Genomic DNA, 21,930 nt, shown 5'->3' with positions numbered 1-21,930 from the left:
TTTCCATGAGAATCCTTAAATGCTTCTTAGATTCTGGAGGTTTTCAGTTGGCGAGCAATCCCATTTTATAGTGATGGGATAAAAGAACGAGTGTTTAGTGTCTTTGTAGAAGCAGTGCTTAAAAAAAGAAAAAAGAAAAAAGAAAAAAAAGGCCGTTTCTGGCCTAACAGGGAACATCTGTGCTGGGAGCGGTCGCTTCGCCAGCTGTTGTGTAGGGCAACCCAGAACAAAAGAGGTCCTGTTTGTTCAGCAATCCGGACAGGGATGGCTGCATCCACCAATCGGGCTGTAAAATCAAAAAGCAGTGGACTGGGTTTATTTTGGGCTAACACGTCGGGAGCAGGAGATGCCAGAAACCCGCGGTTCGGGGTATTTTTGAACTAGCCTGGAAGGGACGGCCAAATTCCTCGGGTCCTGCTCTCCTCCGCCTTCGGTTTGCTGCTTTCGACTGGTCTGGTCAAGTCCACAGGAAAAAGTGAGAAAAATGCTTGCAATGTCCCAGATACATCCCACACCCTCGCTGGCTCTTTGTGCTTTTATCAGCTGATAAACCTCTGCTTATTTTGAAGTGCAGATGGGTGCCAGCTCCTCGCCTGCAGACTGCTGACCCCACCACCAGCTTCGGGCTGTTTGCTAGCGAGCAACCCCAGCTCGGTGCAAAAGTCCTAAAAATTCACATTTTTAGCTTTTTAGTGGGGAAAATTCCCCACGGACCCCAGCGTGAGCTACAGCTGCTTATTACTTTGGGTATCTCAGCAGGAACTAGGACTCCTTGGCACACATCCATGCCCAGAAGGTGATCCCAGCAGTGGGAAGTGCCACCTTGGGGACCTTGGGTGGATGCTGAGGGCATCGGTGCTGGTCCTGCTGCCTGTGCCAGCCGTGAAAATGCATCGAGAGGAGGGGACAAGGGGGTCCTCTGCTCCTCCCCGTGCTGCAGATGGGTTTGCAGACCTCATAACCCCATAACCTGATGGGTTTTGCTTCCAAGCGAGTCATCTGGGGTCGGGGGTTGGAGCTAGGTGATCTTTAAGGTCCCTTCCAACCCAATCCATGCTACGATTCCATGATTCATCTGGCCAGCTTGGAGGGTCCCCTGGGGCTGGTGGGGACCGGGTTTCACCCTGCAAGAGGCAAGAGATGAGAGGGTCGGGACCCCATCCCTGCAGGAACACGCTCTGTTTTCTGAAGGCCACTGACGGGCACCTCTTTCCTGCAGGCTGGTGGTGGGGGCCCCCTACGAGACCAACGGGCAGCAGAAGACGGGAGATGTCTACAAGTGCCCGGTGACCAGCGACAGCCCCAGCAACTGCACCAAGCTCAACCTAGGTACGGGGCACGGGGTGCGGGGGGAGCAGGGCGTTTCTAATGAGCTTCTGCTCGTTGTCACGGCTTTATTCTTTAAAATTCGCCTTGGTGCCTTGCCCAGATTGCTCCCAAAATCATGGGGACCACATTTCAGGAGGATTTTTTAACGAGGTCATTAGCTCAGGTGTTCGTATGACTCCCGGTGCTGGGCTTTAAGCATCAACAGGGTAAAATGAAGCAAATCAGGCAAGAGTAAAAGAAGTGATTTATTTAAAGGAGCTTAAAATGTTCAGTTTATTCGATCAGGACAGAGTTAGCAGAGTTACCCCACTATCAAACACCTGATAACGTGTCACAGAGTTTGTGGTCCCACTAGGGGATGCTCAGGGAGGCAAGTTTCGCCTCCAGCACCATCCTGCCCAGCTACTGGGGGAACTGGTGCCCAGCTCCACCACCCCCAGGGCCCTTCCATGGCAGGAGGAGAGATCTGGGGGGTCTCACACATCTCCAGCCAGCCCCGAGGAGGGGGAAATGCCTGGCCCTTTGTCAGGGTTCCTCTGTCTCCGTCTGACAGCGAGGCCAAAGGGGACAAAGCCCCACACCCCATGTCAGCGGGGGACGTGGGAGCCAGGGACTTTCCCAGGTTCTCGAGGAGCACTGATGGGGCTCGGGGGCAAAGTCTGGGGAGGTTTCCCGCTGGAGCAGCAGTTCCCACTTTATTTGTCATCATCATTAATCCGAACTCTTCTGGGTCTCTACCAGAGCTGATAAGAGAGGAGGAGCTTTGGCTCATCTGCAGCATTTGATTGATTGGAACCAAATACATCTTTGTTTGAAAGCATTGTGGGTTTGTTGGGCATTTTTTTGTTTTGCTTTGGCTTTTGTTTTGTTTTGTTTTGCGGTGGTGCTTGTTGTTGTTGTTGTTGTTGGGTTTTTTTGTGTTTTATTGGTTGGTTTTTGCTGTGAGAACACCAAGATTTTTCCAGGGAATAAACCTCTTTTGTGTGCAAATTTGAGTCTTGCTAAAAAGCAATCTTTTCCCATTGGAAACCAGTTTCAGATGAAAAGATCAGTTCCGTGAGCACACTCTATTTTATTTTGGTTTTGATTATCTTGTCTTGTTGGCACAATCCCTTGAGGTCACCTGAGTAAAAGCAGGCACAGGGCTGCCCTGTGGGGATGCCAGGTACCTGTGTGGCCGAGGTGACCATTGTGGCTCTGTCCTGTGCTGCTTGTGCAGAGCAGTCCCAGGAGCCAGAAAGGCTGGCAGGAGCCTCATCCCCATCGTCCCCCTTGTCCCCATCATCCCTGTCACCCCCACGGTCCCCACCTGGCCATCACCGAGGGTTAAGCATCGCCAGCCGGGGCGGAGGAAGCTTGGGTGCCCTCACGAAGCTGTGCTGGGGGAACGGATGGTTAGAAAGTGTTTTTGCCAGGGCTAAATGCTATTCCTGTTAACCTAAATAAAGGGTGGCCCCGTGGGCCATTTCTGGTTTCTGGACTGTGACATGGGAAATGAGAGAAAGGCACAAACATAAATCAGCCACTAAGTGTGTGCTGGCCTGACAATAAAGGATGAGATGCTAGAGCTGCTCAGAAGGGTTTCTTTCCTAAGGATTTACTACGTAAGACTCGGTGACTCACAGTCTAATTTCCAGAAGGAATTTCTCTTTTGTTGGCTGTGGCAAGAGAAAAAAAAGAAAAAAAAAAAAAAAAGTCTTATCTTGAACTGCTGCAAAAACAAAAGGGAAAGCAAAAACCCCACGGCACCGAGGCGTGCTGCGCCCCACTAACCAGCTCCTCTCTCCGAAGGAAGAGTCACGCTGTCCAACGTGTCCGAGAGGAAGGACAACATGCGCCTGGGGCTCAGCCTGGCCACCAACCCCAAGGACAGCAGCTTCCTGGTGAGGGACAAGGGTCCGTGTAGAGGTGCACGCAGATAGTGCGCCCTGATGTGCATGTTTGGATGTCTGCATGCGGGCACGTCTTTTTCCAGGTCTTTGCCACCCCTCTCTGCTCTTTCGGGGTTTAGCTCTGCCTGGCGGTGATGCTCCGAGCCCCTGCTCTCCCCACCTCATCCTGCCCAGCCTCTCGGCACCCAGGCAGTGAAAAAGTGGCATTTTCAGGCCCACCCCTGATGCTTTCTTTTTGTTTTTCCCCAGGCCTGCAGCCCGCTCTGGTCCCACGAGTGCGGCAGCTCCTACTACACCACGGGGATGTGCTCCCGCGTCAACGCCAACTTCAGATTCGCCAAGACCGTGGCCCCGGCTCTGCAGAGTAGGAGAAAATCTTATATAGCCTCTAGCCCTCACCCTGAGCTCAAAACTAGCACAAATTTCTGTGCCCTGAGCACTTCGGTACCGTTGAGCAAACAAAGCTCCGTCGGTGCTTGCCAGAAGGCGAGATAGCGGAGGAAATTATTGCAGGGAAGTGATTCAAAGGGGGTCACAAACGCAGACATCTGGTAAACATTTTCCTTCTGACTGACACCCGGGGAAGACAAAAAATACCTTCTTCTCCCCAAAACAGAACAAAAAGCATCCAGAATATTTTATCAGCGTGGCTCGGGAGGAAAAATAGGGGAAGAATTCAGAGCTTGGCCGCACAAAACAAAGAGCTCATTGACTGGATGCTAAATGTTCTGGCCCAAATTTGTAGATCTGGGGACACGATTAGATTTTGAGGCAATAAAATGAGCTTCCTGGCTTTCCCATGGGTGGTAGGAAACTACAGAGGGCTGCCCTGCACCAGCCTTTGCAAGTGCTCCTTCTCCCCATCCTGGCTTGGGGGAGAATTGGGATTTTTGGGTGGCAGAGGCAGAAAAGGCTCGGGAGCACCACACGGCGCTGAGGGGGGAGCAGGGGCCGGATCCTGCCCGCAGGGGGATGCCCTTTGATGTACGTAGCTTATGAGGCAGGATAGAGGCCCAAATCTGAATCAGAGACAGGACCGCGGGGCGTTATTCTTAGAAAGTTATCCAGACTTCTCTTGGCAGAGAGGATGCACGTGGCTTCTGTCTGCCCTATTGCAGTGAATATTGCAGTGAAGGGCTTTATGAGCGATTGAAGCAAGATTTCTTTTTCTTCCCAACAAATCACAAGAGCAAGTACCTGCCTGCGAGGAATGAGGCCATAAATCCCCCCTTCACAAGTGCTGCCAAGGCCGTTCAATAACGCGCCGCGTATTTTTCACAGGGTGCCAGACGTACATGGACATAATCATAGTCCTGGACGGATCAAACAGCATCTATCCTTGGGTTGAAGTTCAGCACTTCCTGATAAACATCTTGAAAAAATTTTACATCGGCCCCGGCCAGATACAAGTAAGCCCGTGCACGGCTCGTGCGTTCCCGTGTCACGTAGATTCCTCCGGCTTTTCTCAAAGTCTCTTTTCTGCCAAAAAGCACCGTAATTTAGCCCTGTGCTTTCTCAAAAGGAACTTCCAACGTATGCGTTGTAAAGCTGAGCCCATGGAAATAATGCTCACATTAATGTCCGTAGATGAGCTACGGGGAGAGCAGCAACCCACACCCCGGCCAGGCATGGGGAGGATGAAATCATATGGAAATATCGGAGAATTGCCCTGCAGTCGTGCGCTTGGTTGCGCAGGGATTGTGCTCAGCTCCATGACAAGCAAAGAAAGGGAGGGCAGATGTGTTCTGGCTGCTCCTGAGTCCTCAGTGTTTTGTACAAATAACCTTGTCCTGTCTTTTTTGGGGCTGCTGTGGGGCCACAACACAGCACGGACGCTTTGTCCTGCACCTGTGTAGCAGGGGGCAAAAGCAGGCAGAAAATGGAAAGAAAATTGAGCATTGGTCCCAATCAGTGGTCCCATAGAAGGAAAACTGGAGCAAATCAAGATTTTATGGGTGGCCATGGACAGCCGGGGAGGTCAGGTCCCAGTAGTAGCAGGAACACAGTGAGAGATGCTCAGCTGCTGGCTCCGCTAACCTGGAGCAAAACTGGCTGAGAAACTGCCGAGTCCCTGTTCCCAGTGGCTTCCTCTTCCGTGGGTGAACACAACTGCAAACACTCTTGGGCCTTGATATTTATTGTCACTGCTAGCCCCAAACGCTGGCAAAATATCATCCAGTTCCTGCTGCGCTTTTACCTCTTTTATTTTATCCTTTTGCCTGGCCCAATTTTAGGAGGCATCTGTGGCAAACCCCCCTGCAGCAGCTTGTGCACACACAAATGGATACTCAGTCATGCAACATCGTGGTGCATTTTTTGGGTCGTGGAGCAGGCACCAGGCCAGCAGCGTGCTGCTGCCCATGGTTCCCAGGCAGCTCACAGCGCCGGGGTGCCCAAAATGCAGACCCGGTGCTCCTGGGAGCAGGAGCCCTCTGTGCTCTTGGTGTGACCTGTCTGTACTCCCTAGGTCGGCGTGGTTCAGTACGGAGAAGACGTGGTCCACGAGTTTCACTTAAATGACTACAGGTCTGTAAAAGACGTGGTGGCGGCTGCCAGTCACATAGAGCAAAGAGGAGGCACAGAAACCAGGACCGCCTATGGGATAGAGTTTGCTCGGTAAAAATCTCTCACGTTCACCCCAACGAGTTTGCAGTGACTGTTTTAATTCCCTTCCCCCCCACCACCACCACGCTCCATCCCTCCTTGCTGTTTGCAAGGCAGGGGCTCAGCATGCTTCTCCAAAAATGCCCAGTCCTCTTCTGATGCTTTTCAAGCTGCAGAGGGACCGGGGTTGGGCACAGGAGCAGATCCTGAATGTGTCTCCTCTTTCTGAAAGCACCCAGAGCTCAGCCCCCAGTGCTGCCCTGCAGCTGCCCCGCTCTCCTGCTCACCCAGTGGGTACTGGGGTGCCCAGCACAGCCCCGACCCACAGCTCCATCTCCTCATTTACCCAGGGCTAACTCTGTCCCTGCGTATTTTTACCGCAGCCTGACCCATATTCCAGATTTAGTGCATCCTGCCGAGTTAAAGGATGCTCTCTGCAAAAAGCCAGCTCCACTAGAGGAAAAAACCCTTTTACAAAGTCCTAAAGCATTCCCTGAGCATCCTGTACCCTGCTGCAGCTCCCTGTGTGCCAGAAGCCCCTTAATTCCCCCCCTGTGCTTTGTGACCTGGCCACTGGGGCTCGTGTCCCACCGCAGGGCATGCAGGGCTCTGTGTGACACCTCGGGGACACGGGCGAGCGCGCGGGGGCTGCCACGACCCCGCCGGCGACGCTGAGCAGCCCAGGGCATCTCTTCAATTGCAGCTCGGAAGCGTTTCAGAAAGGTGGCCGGAAAGGGGCAAAGAGAGTAATGATTGTAATCACAGATGGAGAGTCGCACGACAGCCCAGACCTGGAGAAGGTGATCGAGGACAGCGAGAAGGACAACGTCACCCGATACGCGGTGGCGGTGAGTGCTGGGGGTGGGCACCCGAATCACATCCATCCTTACAGCCCCCCAGTCTGCTCCCATCGCGGGGTGCCAGGCACAAAGATTTGGGGTGCTTTGGGGCAGCTTTATCCATCGCGTGGAAACGCCTGACACCTTCCTCTCCCAACCCCAGGTACTGGGTTATTATAACAGAAGAGGGATCAATCCCGAAGCCTTTCTGAATGAGATAAAATTCATAGCGAGCGACCCGGATGACAAGCACTTCTTCAACGTCACCGACGAGGCAGCGCTCAAAGACATCGTGGACGCGCTGGGGGAAAGGATTTTTAGCCTGGAAGGTGAGCGGGGCTCCTCCCCTGCCCTCCCCGGGGACACGCTGCTCAGCACCACGCATCCCAGCCAGATTTGCTGTGCTGGGTCATTTTGGGAATGGTTCGTGCTGGGGGGGGCAGGAATATGGAGCCTCCAGTTGATGCACACACCCCAGCACGCACGTTTTGTCTGATAAAAAGCTTTTTTTTCCTTTTTCCTTCCACGCTTGTTTGTCTTTAAAACGACATTTCTCTAAATTTCGTAAGAAAATGGCATACTGGGACAAAGCCTTGAAACAAAAGGTGGAGGGTTTTCACTGAACGTTTGTGTTTGGGGGAATTGGGGTCAAACCAGCCCATAAACTCCCCACCAGTGATCTCAGCCAGCCCAGCACTTCTGTGGAAGAACATTTCGCTGGGTGAGGAATTTCAGCCAGTTGCAATAATTAAGTGAGATCCTCTGAATCCGCACGTTTATGAGCTCCTGCAGTCTGCAGCTAGGACACGAGGCAGCACTCCCACTATTTATTTATTCTGCATTTATTCAGTGGCTCATTAGCAGCACGAGCATGTGTAGTTGGAGGTATTTAGGGGGGGCACGGGCACCTTTGTGCTCCAGCAGGGTGGAGGTGGCCCTGCAGCCCAGCCAGACCCAGGGATCATCTCCTGGAAAGCTTCCCCTTAACGACAGCGCCTTTGTTTGTTTTTATTGAAGGAACCAACAAGAATGAAATCTCCTTTGGACTGGAGATGTCCCAGACGGGCTTCTCATCTCACATCGTGGAAGTAAGAGAGTGACCCCGCTGCTTTGCTCCCGCCTGCGTGTTTGCTGTGGGCGGCTGACCGGTGGAAAACGGGTGGGGAGGGAGTGCAGAGGAGTTCAGGCTGTGAATTCGGGCTGTTCAGCCTATTTTATTTTATTTTATTTTATTTTATTTTATTTTATTTTATTTTATTTTATTTTATTTTATTTTATTTTATTTTATTTTATTTTATTTTACTTTATTTTACTTTATTTTACTTTATTTTATTTTACTTTATTTTACTTTATTTTATTTTATTTTATTTTATTTTATTTTATTTTATTTTATTTTATTTTATTATTTTATTTTATTTTATTTTATATTATTTTATTTTTTATTTTCTAAGAAGGGGCCTTCCTCCTGCCCCTTCCTGCAAAACCCATGATTTCTGGGAGGGACCGTTCACTGTTTTCCCTCCCCGCACCCTGCAGCCCTCAGTGGGCACACAGCCCAGGATTAGGGACCCCCGTGAGCATTCCCCCACAAAACCCAGCCCACTGGGTCCTCACCCATTTCATCCTCAGCATGCATCAGCTTTACCCCTACAGGCAGTGAGGGCAAGAATTGCTTCCAATAGGAGAAAAATAGCACGAAAAGAGGCCCCAAAACCCATCCCAAAGGCCACCTGCAGAGCTTTGGCACGGGATTTTTGGTCCCTTTGCTCTGGCTCTGTGCCGACGGCTGCTGTCCCCCTCCCAGGATGGGATCCTGCTGGGGGCTGTGGGCGCCTACGACTGGAACGGGGCCGTGCTGAAGGAGACCAGCAGCGGGAAGGTGATCCCACTGCGCGAGTCCTACCTCCAGGAGTTCCCCGAGGAGCTGAAGAACCACGGCGCCTACCTGGGTGAGGGAGCCCCGCCGGGCACAATCGCTGGGATGCGGTCGTGGTTGGGTGCTTAATGTTTGGGTGCTTCATATTAGGGTGCTTAATATTTGGGTGCTTAATATTTCGGTGCTTAATATTTGCTTTATATTTGGGTTCTTAGTATTTAGGTTCGTAATATTTGGATGCTTAATATTTGGGTACTTAATATTTGCTTAATATTTGGGCTCTTAATATTTGGGTGCGTAATATTTGGATGCTTAATATTTGGGTACTTAATATTTGCTTAATATTTGGGTGCTTCATAATTGGGTGCTTGATATTTGGTTGCTTAATATTTGCTTAATATTTGGGCTCTTAAAATTTGGGCACTTAATATTTGAGTGCTTAATGTTTGATTAATATTTGGGTTCTTACTATTTGGGTGCTTAATATTTGCTTAATATTTGGGGGCTTAGTATTTGGGGGCTTAGTATTTGGGGGCTTAAAATTTGGGCTCTTAAAATTTGGGCTCTTAATATTTGGGCTCAATATTTGACTGCTTAATAATTGCTTTATATTTGGGCTCTTCATATTTGGGAGTTTAATATTTGGGTGCTGAATATTTGCTTAATATTTGGACCTGCCCTGCCCCTGGCACCCGGGGAGAGCCCTGCGGTGCCTGCTTCGTGCCGCACAAATACAACTCGAGTGCAGAAGCAGCTCAGACCCCGTCCAGCCCGGGTCATTCGCAGTGCTTACTGGAACAGTTTAAGAAACACTGATGAAATTTCATGCCCGGGGAGGAAATACCTGCTGTGCTAATCCGTTCCATGTGTGGGAGCCCCGCGGTGAGGATCCCAGGCTGGTTGCAAAACGCAGCCTCTGCCCGGGCTGTGTGCGCTCAGCTGGGCACGGAGCAGGGTTTGGGGGCTGTGGGGTCACCCCCCGGCACGTGGAGGCTCTTCCCCCTGTGGATGGGGACACAAACAACCCCAGGTGCTGTTTTGCTTACTGGAAGCAATGGGAAAGACAGGAATGTTAAGAAAGCCCTGGTGCATCCTGCGGCACGGCAGCCCAGCTCCGGGACCTGGGTGCTTCAGGGCTGATGCTCTGCTTAGAAATCTCCTCCCAGGAGGGGAATATATGGGAAGGCAGAGACTAAGGGACGATCAGTGCCCAGGGAAAGGGCTCTGGAAGCCCCACCAGCCCCTCTCTTACTGAAAACTGAGTTTGGTGTGACCCTGAGGGATCTGATCCAGCTGTAGTGTTGGCCGTGCTTTGAGTGTCTGATAATTTAAGCAGCATTTAAAACCAGCTGCGAATGTGCAGAAGCCTGGAGCTGCCTGCAAGTCTGAAAAAGGGGATTTTGCAACCCCAGCATTATATTCCTGTGTAAGCCCACCGTGAGCAAGTGCGTGACATGCAGCGCTGCTGGTGCCAGCACAGAAAATAATCCTGCGGGGTCAGAAATTGGGATGGCTGGGGGTCGTTAGCTTGGCATAAGTATTTGTGAGCAATGGTTGGGACGGATGCACAGCTTTTATTGCACCCTAAATTTTCACACCCAGCATCAGCAAAACCTTCCGTGCGTGATGACAGGGGTTTACCTGCATCACTGCATCGCTGGCAAAGCCACGTTCAGGGCTGTGCCAGCAGCACGGAGGTGACCCCAGGCAGGCTGTGGGATGGGGGGCGAGCAGGGGGACAGATCCTGCTCACCCCCACACCCGAAATGCAGGCTACACCGTCTCCTCCGTCGTGTCCACCGCGCGCGAGCGGCTCTACGTCGCGGGAGCGCCGCGCTTCAACCACACGGGGAAGGTCATCATCTTCACCATGCACAACAACCGCAACCTCACCATCCACCAGGCGCTGAAGGGAGAGCAGGTAACGCCGGGGCACGGTGCTCAGAGTGTTTAAGAGGCTCAGCAGCACAACCTGCCCGTGGTCAGGGATCTCCTGCACCCACGGCTCCAAAGCTCGAGGAAGGAAGGGGTTTGAGCCGTCCTCTCCTGTCTTCCCCCAGATCGGCTCCTACTACGGAAGCGAGATCAGCTCCCTGGATGTGAATGGTGATGGTGTCACGGACGTGCTGCTGGTGGGAGCCCCCATGTACTTCAGCGAGGGCAGGGAGAGGGGCAAGGTCTACGTCTACGCCCTGCGAGAGGTACGGGCACACCCGGGCACCACCGCGGGGCTGGGTCCCTGGGGTCCCCTCGCCCACAGCCCCCAGGCGATGTTGTCCCTTTCACGAGCACTTTGGGGCACAGGTGGGACGTATCATACTGGTTTTCCTGCCTGCTGCTTTGCCGCCCTAAAATCCTGGTAAAAAAAAAAAATGCAGTTTCTGACCCAAATCTGATGGGCCCTGGGGATTCGGGAGCAGCAAGAAGATGGTGCTCAGAATTCAAGGCTGCGCGGGCTGCCCGGCACACCAGGGGTCCCCATATCTAAAGCAAAAATTTCGTGCAATTATTTATGTTGCTTTAAAAGGGAGGCAAAGCAGCCATCAGCATGGGGCTCACCCACACCTCGGCTGAAGGCTCACCCCGTTTCCTTCTCATGCCAACTCAGCACCCCTCTTCCTGGGCTCCTCTTTGCGAGCTCCTGGCTCTCCCCAAGCTTGTGCATGCACCGGGCTTTGCAGAGGAGCAGCAGAGCATCCCCGGAGCTGCCCCCACTGCCAGGGGCACGTTTCCACCCCACAGCACCTCCGTTCATCCCAGCAACCCAGGGGATGAAAGGCTCTGTGGATAGGTGTCGGGCTCTTTATTTTATAGGGCTCCAAGGGGTTGCTTCTTGTCTTTTTGCCTTTGGGGGTTTTCCTGGCTTTCCAAACTTGCTGCTGAGTTATTTTTTCCCCTTTTATCCCCACAGAACCGCTTTGTTTCCAGCGGGGCCCTGGGGGACCTGCAGAGCTACCAGAACTCCCGCTTCGGCTCCTGCATCGCCGCCGTGCCCGACCTCAACCAGGACTCCTACAACGACGTCGTGGTTGGGGCGCCCTTGGAGGATGACCACCAAGGAGCAATATACATCTTCCTCGGCTTCCAGGAGACCATCCTGAAGAAGTACAAGCAGGTACAGCTCCCGGGGCTTCAGTTGGCCCCATCCTTCACCAACCAAACCCAGCGTGAAGTCGATGTCCGTGGGCGCCAGCACAGTTGGAGGGTGTTTGGTCACAGACTTCCACGGGCCAGGAATTCCTGCTCAGTATTTCCTCCTTGCACAGTCACTAGCTAGCTTCTGTTTTGGTGGGCCCGAGGCAAAACAAGTGTACGGTATGGAAAACATGTTAAAAATTAGGGGAAATGCTTAGTGCTCAGTGCAGGGACTTGCCTTGGAGAAAATATTAGAAACACTTGTGAGAAACAGTAGACGTCAGCAGAAATCTTTGGATGGTGTCTCCGAGGGGAAACTGCTCTCAGTCCCAAAATTAAGTTTGGTGTAATTACTGGGGAAGGGGAACCCAGTAACGTGGCAGGGACTGGTACAGCGACCCTCGGTGTGCCCCTGCTCACGTGTGAAGCCCCCTCTGTGTGGCTGCGGCTGGAGGCCAGCTTTGCAGGCAGAGGTGCTCCTGATGGAAACCAGGCTGGATTACTTTTTTTTCCCCTTTTTTGCTTTTTCAGCGGATAGCAGCTGCAGACCTCGGACCAGGCCTGATGTATTTTGGATGCAGCATCCACGGACAGCTGGACATGAACGAAGATGGGCTCGTGGACTTAGCTGTCGGCTCTCTTGGGAACGCCGTGCTGCTCTGGTTAGCTGCGTCTCATTTGGCACTGCCCCTGCCCCAATTTCGTTGCAATTCGCTCACGTTTCCAGGGGAGAAGTAACCTCCCAAAAATCCGACCCGTCTTTCCAGAATAACAACCCCTCTCCAAGCAGGGCCAGGGGATTTCAGATGCAGCAGAGCCCGAGCCGGACATCAGGGTTGTTTTGTGCGCAATTTCCTTGTTAGTTCCCCAGGAGCTACATAGCAGTGATTTCATCTGTGATGATTCGCTCAGATTCCCTCTCTCCTTATTTAACAAAGCAACTCGGTATTTTCCGATCTGATTAACATTTTTAAGGCCCCTTGAGGCTGTTAGGACGGAGGTAGCTGCCCCAGCAGAGTTGTGCCACCTGCACCCACCCCGGGGCTGGCTTCAGACACGCTGATGTGGGTGCAAGGGGCCGAATCCTGCCCTCAGTGCTGAGCCTCTTCACTGCCATAAGCAGGAGGCCAACGCATGCTGGAGATCTTATTCCTCCAACATTACACAGCTGAGCTGAGGGCAGGTCAGCACCTCGTGGTGGCCTTTGGGAACGGTGTGGAAAGGGCTCCCCTGGAGACGTGGGAGCCTCCCGGGGGCTGCTGAGCCGCGCGTGGGTGCCCCGTGCTGCAGCGACCTCCCGGCCCTCGCTCACCCCCCCAGGTCCCGCAGCGTCGTCCAGATCAACGCCAGCATCCGCTTCGAGCCCTCCAAAATCAACATCTTCACCAAGGACTGCAAGCGGAACGGGAAGGATGCCACCTGCATGTCGGCCTTCATCTGCTTCACCGCCGTCTTCCTCTCGGCCCACTTCCAGACAGCCAGCGTGGGTAAGCAGCGGGGCTGCTGGTGCTGCAAAACCCCCAAATCACTCATTACGGGGCTCTCCAGCCCCGAGGGAGATCCCAGCTCGGGGAACCAGCCAGGAGCTTGGTGTGTTTGGGGTGTGCACACCACCAGCAGCCTCAAACCCTTTTTGCTCCTGGCTAGCGTAGCGGGGACCCCGCTCCACCGCTGCGCCGTGCCAAGGAGCTCCCAAAGGACAAACCCTTGGCAGGGCTCAGCCTCCTCTCACCTCTGTCCCAGGCTTGCCTGGCCATGATGTATGTGACAGCGCTGTTCTCAGCACCTCGCAGCCCCCGGGGCAGGGCAGGAGGGGACGTGGCTGTCCCGCAGACCTCCTCCATCCTTCCCCTGCCGCGGGACACATCTGCGGACCAGATGTGCGCCCTGCTGAACGGCTCAGGGGATCTTTACGGCTGGGTTGGCCGGCTCTGCTTTGAAAGCCCCGCACATAGCCGTGACCCCGCGCCCACCCAGGGGGTGCCCGTGGCTCAGCAGGAGGGGACGAGGGCGGCTCAGCCCCCGGGACCCGGCAGCAATCGCTCTCGCAGGGCGTTCCGGCACGGGAAAAAGCAGGTCACGAGCAGAGCCAAATGTATTCATTTTCACGTGATTTTTACCCAGAAATGCCTCCCTGTGGGCAGCGCTGCTGCCAGCTCTTTGCTTCCCTGCACGTTTTGTGTCATGGTGCTGTGGTGGGTGCAGATTCCTCCTGCTCAGCACCGGCTGGGGACCCTCGGCTGCTGCCCCTGCGCTGCAGGAAGCAAACATCTGCAGCAAAGCCGCGGGGAGAGCACAGCAGTACCTCCAGAAGGGTTACAGGCCAGCACGTGGATATATGAGCCAAATATTTATATATCCTGCACTAATTTTACTCGGTCTTGAAGTTCCTGGTTTGACCTGGAAAGTGGATGCTTATTCCAAAGAAACTTGGGTTAAAGGCAACAGCAGCCAAGTCGAATTTCCCCGCGGCGCGCCCCTGCCCTCCACCCCCAGAGGCATCTCGGCGCCAGCAGGGTGGCAGGACTGGAGTGCACAAAAGCCCAATTTTTATCCCGGGGTCGGTGCACAGGAGATGTGAGGACGGGGAGAGCCCTGAGCCGCCCTGCTCTCGTTGCAGCGCTGCACTACAATGCCACCATCGACGAGCGGCGGTACACGCCGAGGGCTCTCCTGGACGAGAGCGGGGAGCGGCACGCTCACCAGGCACTGGTGCTGCTGGCGGGGCAGGAGCACTGCGACAGGCTCCACTTCCACGTGCTGGTAAGTGGGAACGGGATGGGACGGGATGGGATGGGACAGGAGCCTCTGCTGCGGGGCTGTGTCTGCCCCAGCGAAGCCGCTCTGCTCGCGCAAAGCAGTGATGCAGTGGGGATGCATCAACAGGGCGCTGGTGGGGGTGTCCATGGCCTCACGTGGCTGGAAACAAGCCTGGGCCACGAGCCCGGATTTATTCACGCCGGGTTTGATGTGGTCGGGGGTGGACCGGGGCCACGGAGCTGCAGCACGGGCTGCATCACACCCCAGCTTGCTCCGTGCGCTCCTCTACAAGCCACTAACCATGCACCAGGGACAGCGTGCACTCAGTGCCTGGATCAGACTGGTCCTCCTGCTCCAAAATCAATGAAAATTCATTTTTATTTTCCGTCGGGAGCCATTGCATCCCCGTGCCAGCCCCCGCTGCTCTCATCCTCTGCAGCCCAGACCATCAGGTTCATCTCCCTAGGCGCAGGAGCCAGCAAAACCCTCGGCATGGCTCGTGGGGAACAGCTGATGCACAAACCTGGCCAAAATCAAACATTCCCAGAGAATGATGAGAATTCTTCGGAAGCCAGCGAGGGCCGAGCTGCCAGACTGGCCCGGCCCCAAGCCCCAGCCTGAACTGCCATGAACTTCTGGGAAACTCGGTTCTGGAGCCGGAGCCGGGGATTGAGCTCCAGAAGGAGCTCGGTGCAGAGCAGCCCAGCGCACCTCGTGCGTTAGGGGCAAGGCACGGGGAGAGCTGGGAGAGGTCCTGCCCCTTTCAGCCGTGCTCTCTGCCTGTCCCAGGACACGGCTGACTACGTGAAGCCGGTGACGTTCTCCGTCGACTACGAGCTGGAGCACCCCGAGAGCGGCCCCATGCTGGATGACGGCTGGCCCACCTCACTCAAGGTCTCGGTACGTGCAAATCCCTCCCCTGGGGGCCTTACCAGGGGCTTTGCAAGGAATCCTTGCTGTCAGCTGGAGCTGAGCAAAACCCACCCAGCAAGGGCAATCCTGCAAAGCTCTTCCAGAGGCTGAGCATCTCCGTTTCTTGTTTCCCTGCTGGGTGGTTTTGCTGTGGGATTTCTTAAGAGGAGCTTAACTGGTGAAGGCTGGGTGCATATCAGGAGTGATTAGTGTCCCACAGGGGTGCTGGAAGCTGGAGGGGCTCAGGGACTGTAGAGGACACCGGTGTCCGGAGCTGGAGCTGAAAAGCCAATTTGGGGCTAAGCTTGGTCAGTGGGCTTATCTCTGGGGGAACCATCTGCTGCTTTGTCTTGGGGCTGTGACCCCCCATCCCTCCTGTGATCACAAGATGTCCGGGACCCCCTGCAGCCTGCAGCTCACAGCCAGGGGCACGGAGCATCACCCCGCTGTCTTGTTGTCCCCACCAGGTCCCATTCTGGAATGGATGCAACGAGGATGAGCACTGCGTCCCTGACCTGGTCCTCGATGCCCGAAGTGATGTGCCCAGTGCCATGTGAGTGGGTGTCACCGAGCATCCTCCCCCCTGGGCTCCCTAAATCTGGGGCTCTGCAGCCCCAGTGACCACCAGCAGCTGCGACCCGGTCCCTGGGGACAATTCTGCTCCTGCTGCTGGTGGAACAAACTGGTGTCTGGTCAGGGAGCCCACAAAGCTCCTGATATCTGGTGCCGTGGAGATGGGCCCCAAAGAGAAATCAGTAAATAACAGGGGACGAAATGCGAGGCTGGCGTTACCCGCCTGGCAGTCGCAGGCTTGACTCACGCAGCAGAAGTAATTACACGCTGTGTCTGATCCCTTAAGGAGCTTTTAATGGTCATCCCTCAGGAGCACAGGAGCCCGAACCCCTGCTCAGAGCTGGTACGATGGTGATTTCTGCTGAGAAAATCACTTTTGGGGTTACTTGTTGGAATAGACACGTTCCCTCAGAACGGCGCCCTGGCTGCTCTGCTCTTAAAGGGAGGAGGCAGCCCTGATGTGAAACCTTTTATAATTTCCTTTCCCCGTGTTTTTTTATAAAGAAAATTAAGGCCCAAGCACTCACCAAGTCTGCAAAATCACTCCGTGTTCTGCCTCTGCAGTCTGTTGGTGAACTTCCCTGGACGGCGATCTCAGCCTGGCCGGAGCTAAATGCCGTCCTCACCCTTTGTCGGTGGCATCAGATCTATTTTATTTTTACTCCTCGGCTGCATTACGGGTGGATAACTGGGTCCCAGACAGCTGGACACCATTATTCAAAAAACCAGAAGGAAAATAGCGTTCCTCTTTGGTCCACAAGAGGAAGCTGTGATTCCTAAACCCCCCCGGGTAGGGGCAGGGTCCCAGGGGCAGGGTCCGTGCCCGAGTCCCGTGGGATTCACGGCCACCTCCTCCCGCAGGGAGTACTGCAGGAGGGCTCTGCGCCGGGCTGCGCCCGCCTGCTCCTCCTTCAGCCTCTCCTTCGACGCCTCCGTCTTCGTCATCGAGAGCACCAGGAGGAGGGTGGCCGTGGAGGCGACGCTGGAGAACCGCGGCGAGAACGCCTACAGCACCGTGCTCAACATCTCCTTCTCCAGGAACCTCCAGTTCGCCAGCCTCATCCCCAAGGTACGGCACCGGGGCTGCGCAGGGAGCCCCTGCCCGGCTGGGGAGCCCAAAACCAGAGCCCAAAATTTCTCTGCCCCTCGTAAATTTGGCATGCGTACGGGCTTGGCTCCTGAGCATCCGTGGCCTCTTTATTTTGGAAACAGAGAAACGTTTTCATCTTCCGAGCCTGAACTAAGGTCGGATGCAGATGAACCGATTTTCCCCTCTTTATTTTCCTACTCCAACGGTTTAAAAATACTCGCTGCACGTGGCCAAGTTCCCGTCAGGGCTGCATTGCTGCCGCTGAGGTCCACCTCCTGCACACAGGGGCCAGTAGCCACATGGCCAGCGCTGCTCCGTGCCACAGGCACCCTGCCTGGGCACCGCTCCTGCCCCTCGTCCACCCAGCCCTATGCAAAACCCTCTCTCAGCGAGGTCTGGGAAAGCTGCTGATGGTGCTGAGCCCCCTCTGGTCCCCCCCCCCCAGTGACTTCATACCCTCCAGCGGGTGGCGTGGCCCACGGTTTGTTTTCCTAAGCCCTGTGCCAACAGAAAATTGTGGGGCACGCCGCCCGCAAAGCAAGAGGAGTGCGTTTGGTGATGGGTTCCTCCTAATTAACAGAGGAAGAAAAGCCCACGGTGCTAGGTAACAGGGAGAGCAACGCAGCAGCGGTTACCGAAAACATTTTCATCTGGTTGCAGAAGCCTCGTGCTGCCATCAAGCAGCTCGCCAAGCAGAGGGAGCCGGTCGGGAGCAATGGGCAAAAGCTCCCCAGCCCCGCTGGCGAGCTGGAGGGCGTTCCAGCAGCAGGCACCCAATTATTGAGACGAGCTAATTAATTATTACCCCTTAGCCAGTGGCCCTGCAGAATAACATCTGTAGTTACCTCATGCTTCCCTGTGAGCCGTGATCACAGACAAATCGTCTTCCTGACCACGGTGCCAAGAATAATCAGATTTATTCGTTCATCTCCGTAGCTGAATTTTGGCAGAAGATTTAACTGGGGAAGCTGGAAGGTGCGGGTTAGAGGTGCTGCTCTCCAGGAATGGCCCTGCCAGCCTGCAGGGAGGCTTTTGCTTGCTTGTTTGTGTTCCCTGAAAGTTACTGCCCCTCTCCCGAGGCACATTGGCTGGCTTCGTGACGTGTGTGGCTGTGGGGCTGGTGCCCGTGGCCAAACCCCATGTCATGAACGCCCCGCATCCCGTTTCAGGATGACACGGACATCAACATCGACTGCATGAGCGACGAGAAGCACCCCAACAAGCGAGTCTGCAACGTGAGCTACCCCTTCTTCCGAGCGAAAGCCAAGGTAAGGCAGTTCCCCCGAAAACAGCTTCGCTTTGGGAGCCCCAGGTGTGCAGGGTGAGGGGGTTGCCACTTCATTTTCACGAGCGGGACCCAAATTTTCCACTCTGCCTTTCCACTGCGCCTTTTCCTGACTCGGATTAACAAACACAAAGCCCCCACGCTCCCCGTGAGATGCCACCTGCCCGCCCCACGTGCCTGCAGGCATCCGACCGAGCCCCTCGTGATGAAATCTTTCCAACCACCACGTCCGGCCAGAGCCTTCGCCTGTCAGGAGCTCGAAAATGACAGAGGAGCTCCAGGCACCTCTCTGGGCTTTAAAGCTCCCCAAAAAATAAAATAAAAAAAAAATAAAGCCCTCTTGGATGCCTGTGGCCATGTGCGAGGAAGGAGCAGCCCGACTCCCCATGACCTACGGGGGCTGGGAATGCATCTGCGTGGCATCAGGTAGGCCAGGTCCTGCCAAGACAAAGACAAGCTGGAAATGGAAATTTGGCCGGCCAGCAGCAGGAGCGCTAATATTATAATCAGCTGTGCCGTCCCAGACAGTTTGAGGTCATTGCCACGGCTCGCGCAGATGTGACATTTATCACATTTTATTGTTGTTGGCCCCCGTCCCCCGCCAGCGGACCCCGTGCTGCAGATGTGCGGTGCCGGCCCCTCGCTGCCGGTCCCCCGGAGATTTCCCTCTTTTAAGGGGATGCTTTTTTTTTTTTTTTTTTTTGTTCTCCAGCCTCAGAGCAAAAAATGCAGCACGGCGTAGGCAGAGAGCAAATCCTGCAAATCCCCGGCACGGCCTCGCTTCCCACGGGGAAGGCAAGGCTGTGCCCAAAGCCCAGCAGCACTCCCCTGGCTGGCGCTTGGGGTTTTTTTCCCCCTTAATATTTTCTCCCCTCTGTTTCCAACCCCCGCAGGTAGCTTTTCGCCTGGATTTTGAATTCAGCAAGGCAATTTTCCTGCAGAGCATGGAGATCTACCTGACTGCCAACAGGTTCACGCTTGCTTCTTCCCTCTGCTGCCTTCGCACGGGTCTGCAATGTCAGTGGGACATCACCTGCCCTGATCCTGCCACCTTCCCCACTGCAGCCAAGCTGCTGCTGCCTTCTCCCCCTCTCCATTTGCATCTGGAGCTGTTTTTCTGGGGGGGGCCAGACCCTGCGGTGCTTTGCTTGGTGCTGGGCTTGCTGCTTCCATAGCTGTAGGTGGTGCTGGAGGCATCCAGAAACCCTCCTCAGGGAGTAACCGCATGGAAACCCAATTTCTATAGGTTATTGCAGAGCCCTGCGTTTTTATTTTAGGCTATTTTTATTTACCTAGAGATTATAACCCTCATTTTCCCCTGTGTGGGAGGGCCGGGCAGTGGCTGCCAGGTCCTGCGCTGAGCACAAAGGGTCTCTGGCCACCGCTGCTCCCCGCAGCCACTCGCTCAGCTGCAAATATTCCCAGGAAAAACCTCTCCTAGCAGCCTCGCCAAACCCTCCTCGCTCACTCGCCCCGCGCAGGTAAATTTTTCTGACAGCCAAGTGAAACCTCGTTAGGGTTTGTTTCTCGTTTCCATCAATCACCGTGGCAGAGAGCAGCCAAGGGTTTTCTCTGCTGGGGCTGGTGCGCGCGGGACCGCTTTGCTGCTGCTGCTGCGTGTGAAACCTTCCTCCAAAAGCTTGGCTTTTATGGCCTTGGGCTCATAAAAAGGAGTAAGATTGCTTCTCTTTGAGCCTTTTGCCATAAAGCAGAAGTTGAGCCCTTCCCCATGTGCTTCCTGCACCCCCCCCAAAAAAAAAATAACCCCCCGGGAGGTGCTCACCCTGTGCTCCGCTGGTGTTTCAGTGACAGTGAGGAAAAGGAGAGCACCAAGGAGGACAACGTCGCCCACCTCAATTTCCACCTCAAGTATGAAGCCGACCTGCTCTTCACCAGGTGAGCGGGTGGACAGGGCTCGGGGGGGGTGAAGGAAGCACAAAATTGGGGGCAAAAAAAAGAAAAACCGGCAGCCAGAAGCAGGGAGGTGCCGTGTGCGCTTCACGGCACTTAGACACAGGGGTGTTATTAAATAAGGTGTGAGTGCGATTTCTTTTTAAGGGGGAAAATCGACTTTTTGTAGGTATTAATGTTCATAACATGTGTTAGCAGCCCGTGCCGGGGCTGTAAAGCTGTGTCTGGGCCGGTAGCCACACCACTTAAAATCATCTCACCAAAAGGACGCAGGGAGGGTGCGCATGGAAGGGGTTTGGGCATCGGCATCAACTAGAGCAGTGTCTGTCCGCTGTCCAGAGCAAGAAGGGAGCTCAGGCACAGACGATAATTTATTAACCCGATTACAAGGAAAAATACGGGCCCAAGCAGCACATTCCCTGGCACTGCTCGCCGTAATTCTTAGCAGGTTTTGGAGACCTGCAGCCACTCTTTTTTTATGCGCGAGGCAGCGGGGCACAGAAAATAAAGGCACTTCACTCCATAAATTTTCCATGGGGAGAGGGATTCTCAATTTAATAAATGCCAAAATCACCTTTATGGGAGAAGGGAGAACTCAGAGGAAAGGTAATAGCACAAAAGCCTCAAGTTTGGGCATCCTGGAGAGGAAAAGGGGGAATCGTTTCAAGGAGCCCTGGGGCCCTGTGCCGGGGCAGCTCGCCCATCGGGTGCTCCTGGCTCCTCTCCCTGCTCTCCAGCCTCCAGATATAAATGTGATTTGCCTCCTCTGATTTATGTGAGATTCAAAGCACCGAGCAGGGCCTTGGATGTCTCCGTTATAATAAAAAAAAATCTACAAAGAAGGGGAAAATTCTGCAGAAGAGCATGAAAATCCTCTGTCCTTTTTATGTGAGGCAGAGGCAGGCGATGGTTTCCAGCCCAGAAGCAGCCAGACAGACCCAAGGTCCTCTCCTTGGGGTACTGGCTCTGGGTGGTTTTGGTGGTTTTCAGCTGCTTATCGAGGTGCTGGAGGTGCTGGGGGTGGTGCAAAGGGGCTTCTTCATGCTCTGCTTGCTCCAAGCCCCCATCACGACTTCTCCTCCTCGGTCACGACAGGGCGTCCAGCCTGGACTACTACGAAATCAAATCCAACAGCTCCCTGGAGAGATACGACAGCATCGGCCCCCCCTTCCACTGCACCTTCAAGGTAAAGCAGGGCGATGTCCCGGGCTGGGACGTGGTCACCCTGCCCGTCCCCTGTCCCCCATCCCCGTCCTTTGTCCTCGCAGCTGCAGAACCTGGGCTTCTTCCCCGTGGAGGGGGTGACCATCAAGCTCACCGTCCCCGTGGCCACCAGGGCGGGCAACCGCCTCCTGCTCCTGACCGAATTCGTGGTGGACCAGGTAGGAAGGGGGGGTTTCGGCCCCCAAAAATCCAGGTGGGTTCCTCGGCAGCAGGTGTGGAGGTGGGGATGGGGGTGCCCCATTCTCTGTAAGCTCCCCTCCCGTGCTCGCAGCGGCACGGACGCCCCTATTAAAGTCTTGGCTCGTGCCCTGAGCTTCTCCACTCTGCGTTCACTTGGCTGGAGACGTGGAAAATGGCAGCAGCCAACGGGTTTGGTCCAAGTAGCTCTCCCTGCTGGACCTCCCTCCGGTATGGAATGAATTCGTGAGGGTCTTGAAGGAGCCGGCTGTGCCTGGGGCGCACCGGGGGCTTGAGCGGCTGCAGAAGCAGCGACAGAGCTC

General features: G+C 54.6%; 1 protein-coding gene across 1 annotated transcript in view; it reads left to right on the top strand.

The window, feature by feature from the left end:
- Nucleotides 1-21,930, top strand: part of ITGA11 (integrin subunit alpha 11) — a gene marked incomplete at both ends in the record, with an annotated part of 38,160 nt that overhangs the window by 14,355 nt on the left and 1,875 nt on the right. Inside the window, 23 exons of the mRNA XM_084293238.1 lie at nt 1,220-1,329; nt 3,121-3,212; nt 3,471-3,585; nt 4,503-4,630; nt 5,689-5,837; nt 6,529-6,673; nt 6,828-6,993; nt 7,682-7,752; nt 8,469-8,613; nt 10,313-10,461; nt 10,601-10,741; nt 11,452-11,655; nt 12,207-12,337; nt 12,996-13,162; nt 14,296-14,438; nt 15,225-15,335; nt 15,815-15,900; nt 16,782-16,989; nt 18,180-18,278; nt 19,189-19,265; nt 20,102-20,191; nt 21,302-21,392; nt 21,475-21,588. Coding sequence (XP_084149364.1) covers nt 1,220-1,329; nt 3,121-3,212; nt 3,471-3,585; nt 4,503-4,630; nt 5,689-5,837; nt 6,529-6,673; nt 6,828-6,993; nt 7,682-7,752; nt 8,469-8,613; nt 10,313-10,461; nt 10,601-10,741; nt 11,452-11,655; nt 12,207-12,337; nt 12,996-13,162; nt 14,296-14,438; nt 15,225-15,335; nt 15,815-15,900; nt 16,782-16,989; nt 18,180-18,278; nt 19,189-19,265; nt 20,102-20,191; nt 21,302-21,392; nt 21,475-21,588 — 2,932 coding nt within the window. The remainder of the gene's footprint in view (nt 1-1,219; nt 1,330-3,120; nt 3,213-3,470; nt 3,586-4,502; nt 4,631-5,688; nt 5,838-6,528; nt 6,674-6,827; nt 6,994-7,681; nt 7,753-8,468; nt 8,614-10,312; nt 10,462-10,600; nt 10,742-11,451; nt 11,656-12,206; nt 12,338-12,995; nt 13,163-14,295; nt 14,439-15,224; nt 15,336-15,814; nt 15,901-16,781; nt 16,990-18,179; nt 18,279-19,188; nt 19,266-20,101; nt 20,192-21,301; nt 21,393-21,474; nt 21,589-21,930) is intronic.

The sequence above is a fragment of the Netta rufina genome, assembly GCF_964035555.1.
Source record: "Netta rufina genome assembly, chromosome: 11".
Taxonomy (NCBI): domain Eukaryota; kingdom Metazoa; phylum Chordata; class Aves; order Anseriformes; family Anatidae; genus Netta; species Netta rufina.
Note: the sequence above shows the minus strand (reverse complement) of the source record. Positions and strands in the feature narration are given on the sequence as shown.